The sequence below is a fragment of the Otolemur garnettii genome, unplaced genomic scaffold, assembly GCF_000181295.1.
Source record: "Otolemur garnettii isolate 467f Iridium unplaced genomic scaffold, OtoGar3 scaffold00219, whole genome shotgun sequence".
Taxonomy (NCBI): Eukaryota; Metazoa; Chordata; class Mammalia; order Primates; family Galagidae; genus Otolemur; species Otolemur garnettii.
The window spans coordinates 415,457-425,999 of NW_003852614.1; the positions used below are offsets into that span (position 1 = coordinate 415,457).

At 42.8% G+C, this 10,543-nt stretch overlaps 1 protein-coding gene across 1 annotated transcript in view; it reads right to left on the reverse strand.

Annotated features, from left to right (window-relative positions):
- TAF1 (TATA-box binding protein associated factor 1) overlaps positions 1-10,543 on the reverse strand; it is a 119,365-nt gene that overhangs the window by 68,751 nt on the left and 40,071 nt on the right. Inside the window, exons 18-23 of the mRNA XM_023508051.1 lie at positions 6,378-6,527; positions 6,082-6,201; positions 5,612-5,787; positions 3,708-3,886; positions 1,779-1,992; positions 1,147-1,312 (exon numbers count right to left, since the gene is read on the reverse strand). Of these exons, the coding sequence (XP_023363819.1) occupies positions 1,147-1,312; positions 1,779-1,992; positions 3,708-3,886; positions 5,612-5,787; positions 6,082-6,201; positions 6,378-6,527 (1,005 nt within the window). The remainder of the gene's footprint in view (positions 1-1,146; positions 1,313-1,778; positions 1,993-3,707; positions 3,887-5,611; positions 5,788-6,081; positions 6,202-6,377; positions 6,528-10,543) is intronic.

Consider the following 10,543-nt stretch of genomic DNA (forward strand, 5'->3'; position numbering starts at 1 on the left):
CAGGAGACTTGCTTGAGCCCAGGAGTTGGAGGTTGCTGTGAGCTGTGATGCCACAGCACTCTACCCAGGGGGATAGCTTGAGGCTCTGTCTCCAAAAAAGAAAAATAAAAAATAATCAAGATAAGGAGCTACAGAATCCTAGCACATCAAAGAAATCAAGCAAAACATCCATCTTGGATCAGCGCCCATAGCACAAGCGCCAGCCACATACACCAAGGGTGGCAGGTTCGAACCCGGCCCGGACCAGCTAAACAACTGCAACAAAAAAATAGCTGGGCATTGTGGCAGGTGCCTGTAGTCCCAGTTACTTAGGAGACTGAGGCAAGAGAACCACTTGAGCCCAAGAGTTGGAGGTTGCTGTGAGGTATGACACCACACAGTAGTCTACTGATGGTGAAAAAGTAAAACTCTGTCTCAAAAAAAAGAAAAGCAAAAACATTAAAATAGTGACCTCAGCACATGTTAATAACTGGACTTTAGGCCGGGCGTGGTGGCTCACCTGTGCTCAGAGTTTCAAGACCAGCATGAGCGAGAGTGAGACCCTGTCTCTACCAAAGAAATTGCCGGGCATTCTGGCAGGCGCCTGTAATCCCAGCTACTTGGGAGGCTCAGGCTAGAGAATCACTTAAACCCAGGGATCCAGGGGTTGGCAGAGGTTGCTGTGAGCTATATATTCTACTGAAGGACACAAAGTGAGACTCTGTCTCCATAAAAAAATAAAATAAAATACAATAACCGGACTTTACGTTTTTTCAGTTACTTTACAGTTTATGAAGTGCTTCCCATGCATCATATCATTTACTATGAGACAGGAGTCACTTCATAGACAACAGATAAATCGATGTCTCTTTATGTACACACACACACAGGAACGTACATTTTAAAAAAATCTACTAAACCTATCTCAACTTCTAAGAAATGTGTCAAATAAAGAATTAACAACACCCAATGACAATGATGGCATCGGACTGGATGTGGTGCTGCTAGTACCATTCACACTAGTACTAATAACACCCAGGCAGCCTTATCTCTAGCTTTCCACAATGCTGCCCTCATTCCCAGTAACAGAGGATGCCAAAAGCTACGGGAAAAGGTATGCTTTCTTCCTTTGCTTCATCAGTTGTGATTACGCCACATTATACTTACTTTTAAATCAGGACGCTCCTTCATTTTTTTTGGCTTTTTCTCAGGAGGACCCTTAAGCTTCTCCTTTTCTTGATTCCGTTTAAGCCGCCTCAGTTGCTCTTGAATCCTCCGCCGCTCTTTTCGCATCTCTTCTCGATGCTGTTCATCAAAAAGGGCAAATTTTCGACTGAATAACAGGGAAAGGGGGGAAAGGTGCTTAGGACCATAAGCAAACCTAAACCAATAAGATTGTCTTTATAGCAAACATCTCAGAATTAAAGTAATTCATCCAGGCTGAAATAAAAGGGGCTACCACTTGCCATTCCCATCTCCCTCAGTAGTTAGCCCTCCATTTGCACACAGACACCTTTTCAGAGAAGTCCTAAATAATCCTTAAGATCTTTGCATATCAAGCAAAATGCAGAGGTCATAGAAACAGGTATGCCTTTATTATGTGGCAAATACAATTTTTCTCTGTGATTTGCCTTTGTTCAAACACAATAATCTAAACGTAAGATAGTCTCCAATTACAGGAAAGGGACACAACTGTGAAGAATTCTCTCACTAAAACTCAAAAGTATCCACCCCAATCTCCATTCCCACCAATATTATCATCCTCCCTATCATACTTGAAAGCGGTATGTCAAACTTACATGAATTCTTCATCTTTTGTGGTCCGTATGCGCACATAGGCATCAATAACGGCTGGTTTTCGGACCGTCTCACAGCGAACATACTCTTTCCCCTCTTCATCTCGAAATGTGCGATAAATCTTGAGACAGCGGCCAGTGGCAGAAGAGTTAAGGCTAGTCACAGAAGCTGTGTCATCATCTCTGTGATTGTTTCCTGATGCTGTTGAGCCTGCTGCTGCAAGGCAGAAAACAATTTTCAAACATTCCCCCTACCACCCAAATAGTCATTTTCTTGGGATTGAGTGCCACAAAACCATGGTTCTACAGAAAGCCTAAGGCACCACAGGCCCCAAGAGTACACTCTGACTTATCCCTTTCTGACTTTATTTTACCACTCCAAATTTCTCCATTTTTATAAGTACAAAAAGTCCTGAGAGAATCTCAAAGAACTACATGTTTGCTATAGGAGACATGAGGAGCAATAGTGGTATTCTGATTCCTCTAAACAGGGCAAGAAAAAAAATCAAAGCAGGAAGTAGTTGATCACATTAAGGAAAAGCACCCAACTAAGTACTCAGGAGGAAAACATGACACCACAAAAATAAGTCCAGAGCCTTAAGGCATAAGGTATACTTCTCAAACTTTAGTAAGAATATGAATTATCTGAGGATCCTGTTAAAATGTAGGTTCTAATTCAATAGATCTGGAATGAGGCCTGAGATTCGACATTTTTAACAAATTCCCACATGATGAAGACACTATGGTCTAAGTCGCAGGGGTCCTCAAACTTTTTAAACAGGGGGCCAGTTCACTGTCCCTCAGACCACTGGAGGGGTGGACTGCAGGTCTGGGGATGAGTCAGCTGCTAAGCAGGACAGGCAGCGGTGGCAAAAACACCCAGCGGGCCGGATAAATGTCCTAGGCGGGCCACAGTTTGAGGACACCTGGTCTAGGACCAGACTAGTAAAACTCTAGAGGACCACATTGGTATAAAAGCTATGTTACATCTTTACAAAATAGCCAAAAGAATAAGACTACACAAAACTTTAACAGAAAAGAAACAAACAAAGGGCAGACTACTATGACTGAGAATAGTCATTCAAATCTTCATCTTTGGCCTTTATCCTCTCTTCTCCGTATCTACTTCCAAGTTTTCAACTGCTTGTTTGACATCTATACTCAGGAGCATGATGGGGAACTCAAACTCAACACATTACACATTCTCTTCCTATAACCTTCTTTCTCTGAATTTTACTACTTTGATCAATAGTACCAACATCTTTCTAGTAAGCCCAAAGAGAAATATTAAGGTAGCCTTGATTTTTTTTTCCCTTTTTTATCCCCAATGTCTATATCCAAACCTAATTCAGGGCTTTATCATCATCCCCACCCTCAACTCCTGCAATTTTGGCTAGTAAATCTGGACTCCTTTGGGGGTCTAAGACTCCTTGGGTAATCTTCTGCAAGCCATGAAATTTTCTCAGAAAAATCACATTTGCACAGAACTTTATGTGTAATTTCAGAGGGTACAAGGACAACTCCCCCAGACTAATCCACAAACTTTGTATTAAAAACTCTTATCCTCTAGGACAGTGGTCACCACATGAGGAATTGTATTAAAGGGTCACAGCATTAGGAATGTGGAGAAACACTGCTCTAGGATGAATGCCCAGAAAGCTCATTTGAAGTATAGTACTGATAGGCCTTGCTTGGCCAAGTAACTGATAGAGACAGAGGCAGCAGTGGATTGGCAGCATCTCTTCAATTTTCACCCCAAAGACAAACCTCGAGTCCAGTTTATAGAAAGCTCGCTACTTCATCTATAGGCATTTCTATACTCCTCGCCTACTTCTTCTGCCTCAAGCTTTGCCACAGCTATAGTCTGCAGTTATTTACACTCCATTTTCAATCCTTTTCTTTCTTGTCTGTCTATGAAGCCACAACCCTCACCAAGTAGCATCCGCTGTAGTTCCTTCCTCTCCTGCTCCTCCCGTTCACGTGATAGCTGAGAGCTGGTTTTCTTATTCTGTAACATGTTCTCAATGTTTTTTCCCATTTCTTCAAAATCACTATCTTCAGCTGAGCTGCTGTCTGTGTCAGTTGATAATACTTCAGTTGATGACAAAACCCTAAAAAGAGAAAAAGACATAGCTAATTTAAGAGCAGGATATACAAAAGAACAGAAAGAACAAAGAAATAAGGTTGAAGGTAAAGAATAGAAAATTGGAAAAACTACCTCAAAAAGGCATACTCAAAATCTACTAAGACATGGGACCCCTAACAGAAAAGCTTTACAAAGTTTTCCTAGATATTTAGTCAATAAGGCAAGTTTGGAAAATTACGGTAACTCTTTCAGAACTCCAGGAGAAAACATGAGAAATGAATCCGCACACTGGTCATTTTTAATGACACATTGCTATCTTCTCACAACTAAGCCTTCAGAAAAAACACTACTTGTCATTTGTTACCATTGTTCTGGCTGTTAGGCGCAAGTAGGCTGTTTGAGCACAGAGCTAGGCACATTGACGCATGCCTCTAATCCTATCACTCTGGGAGGCCGAGGCAGGTAGATTGCTTGAGCTTGTCAGTTCACTCGAGCTAATGAGTTCAAGACCAGCCTGAGCAAGAGCAAGACCCTATCTCTAAAAAATAGCTAGGTGTTGTGGCAGGCGCCTATAGTCCTAGCTACTCAGGAGGCTGAGGCAAGTGCTTCGCTTGAGCCCAAGAGTTTGAGCTTGCTTTGAGCTATGATGCCTTATCACTCTACCCAGGGTGACGTAGTTAAACTCTGTCTCAAAAAAAAAAAAAAAAAAAAAAGGAAGAGTTAGCACTGAACCTAGAGCTCAACCCTAGCATCTCTTTCTACTTAAAACTTTTGCCAAAGGCCAGGCACAGTGGCTCATGCCTGTAATCCTAGCACTCTGGGAGGCCGAAGTGGGTGGATTGCCTGAGTTCACAGGTTACAGACCAGCTTGAACCAGAGCAAGGGCATTGTGGTGGCCACCTGTACTCCAGGCTACTCGAGAGGGTGAAAAGAGAATTGCTTGAGCCCAAGAGTTTAAGGTGCTGTGAACTGTGATGCCATGGTACTCTCCCAAGAGCAGTAAGTTAAACTGTCTCAAAAAAAAATAATAATATGGGCACCGGCTACATATACCCAGGCTGGCGGGTTCAAACCCAGCCCTGGCCAGCTAAACAACAATGACAACTGCAACAAAAAACTAGCCAGGGCTCACTGTCCATAGCACAGTGGTTATGGTGCCAGCCACATATACTGAGGCTGGCTGGTGGGTTCAAACCTGGCCTAGGCCAGCTAAACAAATACAACAGGAAAATAGCCGGGTGTTGTGGCAGGCACCTGTAGTCCTAGCTACTTTGGGAGGCTGAGGCAAGAGAATCGCTTAAGCCCAAGAGTTGGAGGTTGCTGTGAGCTGTGACAGCATGGCACTCTCCCGAGGGTGACATAATGAGACTCTGTCTCAAAAAAAATAAAAACTAGCCAGGCCCTGTGGTGGCTGCCTATAGTCCCAACTACTTGGGAGGCTGCGGCAAGGCAATCGCTTAAACCCAAGAGTTTGAGGTTGCTGTGAGCTGTGATGCCATGGCACTACACTGAGGGCGACACAGTGAGACCGCATATTTTTATGTCTCAAAAAATAAATAAAAACTTTTGCCAAATTGATTTGAAGAGAACAGGTACTCAAGCACTATTATTACAAACAGATACTATTCTGACATCTCAAATATCTGACCACTAGTCTTATTTTTAGGTGACTTCCTCTTCATTTTTATAAAATACTGTCTGGGACCCTTCCCTTTTCCAGCATAGATTTTTATAGCATTAAAAAACACACTTGTTCTGTAGATCAAAGATGCGCTGACATTCCTCTTTATAACGCTCCTGATGTTCAGCCACAGAAAACCTTGATCCACGGGCAAATTTACTCATGGGCCCCTCTCCAGAGCGGGCCTGTTCTGTTGACATTGTACGCACTACATCGATCACTTCCCAGCGGGACAACTTCTTAATCTGTGAAACAAACCAACACACACATAAATATATAAAACACAAATCATGCAGGGACTTCAAAGGAAAAACCAACCCACACAATTAGAGCTAGACTACAAAAGAAAAATCATTTTAAGACAGATTAAAAAGAAAGCTTTTAGAAATCTAACTCCTGTAAATCAAGTATCTAAGACCCAGCACACCACAATCTACACCACAAAATTCTCCAGATTATTCTTTACAACTGCCACCTAGCTTTTTCTCATCTGTACAAAGCTCCCAGGATCCTCATAAGTTTTCATCTTCCACACTCACCTCTTCCTCAGGCACGCCAAATTTACGCAAAAGTTGCTTTGCATTTTTCAGGGAAAGGCGACGGAGGTCTGCATCTGTTCCTGTCACTGTCTTTTTCACTGGCTGAGGTTCCTTATCATCCTATCTCAAACAAAAACAAGTGAGAATCCTAAGAAAATGAACTCTTTATAGTAGCCATCTAATCATTCTTCCAATTTAACCATTTTCCTGGTCTTCCACTTATTTCATTCACCTCCACTCAACTTCTACTTCTTCATTCTATGATTTTCTTCTTCTAGAAATTCAGACCATCTTACCTTCTGCTGTGTTGGCTTATTTGGAATCTTCACATAGGAGAATCCTTCACCACACCCTGTGGGATCTGCCACCCCAGTCACCTCCAGGAGACACTTGCCCTTCATGGCAGCAATGAAGGCCCTTGTGGTGTTCCAAGGAGCAGTGCGAACCTAAGGGACAGAAAAAAATTCTCAGGGCCATAGGAAACATTTGCTCTATGCCTAACCATTAATTAGAAGGATGGAATAATTGTAACGAACAATTTGATACTTTTTCTTTTTGAGACGGAGCCTCAAGCTGTCCCCTTGGGTAGAGTGCCCTGACATCACAGCTCACAGCAACCTCCAACTCCTGGGCTCAAGCAAGTCTCCTGCCTCAGTCTCCCAAGTAGCTGGGACAACAGGCACCCGCCACAACACCTGGCTATTTTTTGGTTGCAGCTGTCATTATTGTTTGGAGGGCCTGGGCCAGATTTGAACCTGCCACCTTAGCCACTTGAGCCACAGGTGCCGAGCCAATTCGATACTTTCTTAACTGTTCACAAAGATCAACAATTAAACATGACTGCCTAGTACTCATGAAATCTTCTTTCATATGTATGATACTTAAATCATGGCATTATATAAAAGGCCAAGAGCTTAGCCAGGGTAGAGAAATATGAGGAAGCCCCATATCTCTGGGGCTTCACTGAGCATTCTCAAGGAAAAGGTATTTTTCCCTACCATCACAATACTCAAAATTAGACTGATGACTGAATTTGATAGTACAATTGTTCAAATAGCATCTTTAGAATGACATATACATACTCATGGGCGGCGCCTGTGGCAGTGAGTAGGGCACCGGCTTTGAATCCAGCCCTGGCCAAATTCTAACAAAAAATAGCCGGGTGTTGTGGTGGGCGCCTATAGTCCCAGCCACTCAGAAGGCAGAGGCAAGAGAATCACCTAAGCCCAAGAGCTGGAGGCTGCTGTGAGCTGTGAGACCAAAGCACTCTACCAAGGGCAAGAAAGTGAGACTCGGCTCGGCGCCTATAGCTCAACCGGCTAAGGCGCCAGCCACGTACACCTAAGGTGGCGGGTTCGAATCCCCAGCCTGGACCCGCCAAACAACAATGACGGCTGCAACCAAAAAAAAAAAAAAAATAGCCGGGCGCTGTGGCGGGTGCCTGTGTTCCCAGCTACTTGGGAGGCGGAGGCAGGAGACTCGCTTGAGCCCAGGAGTTGGACGTTGGTGTGAGCTGTAATGCCACGGCACTCTACCCAGGGGGACAGCTTGAGGCTCTGTCTCAAAAAAAAAAAAAAAAAGAATGACATATACTTTCTCAAAATAGACTATATATGTGATTTCAAAGCACTGGCCCCCAAACCCAGCTGCACTAAATCAAAGTCCATTTTTCTACCTCTGCCACTGGTTTGGTCAAAAGGCATGTACTCCCCTGGGCCCCTGAAAAGTGTTTATCAATCCCACAAAATAATAAAGAGAATTAAGACAAGGGGAAAATGTGCTTGTTCTCACAAACTAGCCAGTAAATGGACAATTCTTTCTTCAAGATTCAATCTACAACGACATTCAACAGGATCTTTAAATTCTAAATTTCTTAGATATTCACGCATTTTTTCATTCCAACCATGAAAAAAATAGTAGTACGACAATGCTTTGCTCATTCCATCTTACCTCATTTTCTGCTCTTTACAATCATTTATGCACTTAACAAATATTTATTCAATATCTACTACATGCAGGCACTACATTCTCATGAACTATACCAGTGAGAAAAAAAAAGTCAACCAAGTTCAATTTTATGTGATCAGAATAACGCAGACTCCATCTCTACAAAAAAAATTAAACAACTAGCCAAATACTTAGGAGGCTGAAGTAATAGGATTACATGAACTCAGGAGTTGAAAGCCGCAATGAACTATCATCTGGCCCCTGCACTCCATCCAACATGGATAACAAGGGAGAACCCCAGACCCTGTCTCAAAAAAACAAAACAAACAAACAAGCAAAGAAAACCAAAACACCAAAGAAAGAAAAATTGGTGCTATATATTCACATCTGGCCCCTGCACTCCATCCAGCATGGGTAACAAAGTAAGAACTCCAGACCTGTCTCAAAAAAATAAAACACCAAAGAAAGAAAAATTGGTGCTATATATACGTAAGGAAGGAGAATATTTATCATGCCATCCCAATCTCCTAATCCCAGGATAAGAATAAGAGAAAGAGTCTAAGAGAATAAAACTTGTAGGCGAAGCCCAGATGAAAGAGGAAAGGAAAAAAAAAAAAACATATCCAGGGGAAATAACAGTTGCAAAATACTGGAAGGCAAGATAGACATTTAGGGAACTGAATGAACTTCAGTATGTTTGGACTTTATAGTATAAGATGGGCAATGACAAAAGATGAAAGGAAGTTAGAGTTATATGCAAGGACCAAACCATTTTGAATCTTGTATATTGTATTTCTGCTTGTTTGTTTGTTTAATACAAAATGAGAGGCTGGGTGCAGTAGCTCATGCCTATAATACTAGCACTCTGGGAGCCGAGGCAAGTGGATTGCCAGAGCTTATGGGTTCAGGACCAGTCTGAGCAAGAGCAAGACCTTGTGCTCTAAAAATAGCTGGGCATTGTGGTGGGCACCTGTAGTCCCAGCTACTTGGGAGGCTAAGGCAAGAGAATCACTTGAGCCCAAGAATTTGAGGTTGCTATGAGCTGTAACACCTTGGCACTCTGCCAAGGGAGACAAGGTGAGACTCTCTCAAAAAAAAAAAGAAATGAGGATCCAGAGAAAGTTTTGAGGACAGAAAAATGGTCTTCATAGAATTTTTGAGTTTTCCCTTTTTTTTGTTTTGTGAGATAGAATCTCACTCTGTTGCCTAGGCTAGGGTCCTACAGCATTAGCTTGTATCACAGCAAACTCAAACTCCTAGGTTCAAATGATACTTCTGCCTTAGCCTCCGGAGTAGATGGGACTATAGGTGCTGCCACCATGCACAGCTCACTTTTTTTGTTCTTGTTATTTTTTAGGAGAGACTGGGTCTTGCTCTTGTTCAGTCTGGTCTCAAACTCCTGAGCTCAAGTGATCCTCCTGCCTTGGCCTCCCAGAATGCTAGGATTATAGGCATGCAACACCATATCTAGTCTATTCTATAATTATTCTTGTTTTTTGGTTTTTTTTTGAGACAGAGCATCAAGCTGTCCTCCTGGGTAGAGTACCCTGGCATCACAGCTCACAGCAACCTCCAACTCCTGGGCTCAAGTGAGTCTCCTGCCTCAGCCTCCCAAGCAGCTGGGACCACAGGTGCCCACACAACACCTGGAAATTTTTAGAGACAGGATCTTGCTCTAGCTGACGGATCTCAAACTCCTGAGCAAATGATCATCCTGCTTCAGCCTCCCATAGTGCTGGGATTATAGGCGTGAGCCACCACATCTGGCCTAATTTGTCTCATTTTTTGAAGAGAGTGGGGGTCTCACTTTGCTCAGGTTGATCTCAAATTCCTGTCCTCAAGCAATCCTCCTGCCTTGGCCTCCCAAAGTGCTAGGATTATATGTGTGAATCACTGTGCCTGGCCAAAATTTTGTTTCAAGAGATCAATCAATTCTTTAACAAATGGTGCTGGAATAACTGAATATTCATATGCAAATAATAAACATTAGGGCGGTGTGGTTCAGGGAGTAGAGGACTGGCCCCATATACCGAGGGTGGTGAGAGCCAACCCAGCCCCAGCCAAACTGCAAAAAATAATAAAAAATAAATAAACCTTAATCTATACCGTACCCTATACAAAATTCACTTAAAATAGACCTAAATATAAGATCAAAAATAATGAAAATTTTAGTGGAAAACAAAAGAAAATCTCTGTGACTTGGTATTAAACAAAAATTTCTTAGATACAACACCTAAACCACAAGTGACAGAATACTGAGAGGTTGGACTTCATAAAACACTGTGAAGACAATTAAAAGACATGCCACAGGGGCGCCTACAACTCAAGGAGCTAAGGCACCAGCCCAGTACGTACACCAGAGCTGGTAGGTTCGAATCCACCCCAGGCCCGCCAAACAACAGTGACAACCACAACCCAAAGATAGCCGGGCCTTGTTACAGGCACCTATAGTCCCAGCTACTTGGAAGGCTGAGTCAAGAGAATCGCTTAAGCCCAAGAGTTTGAGGTTGCTGTG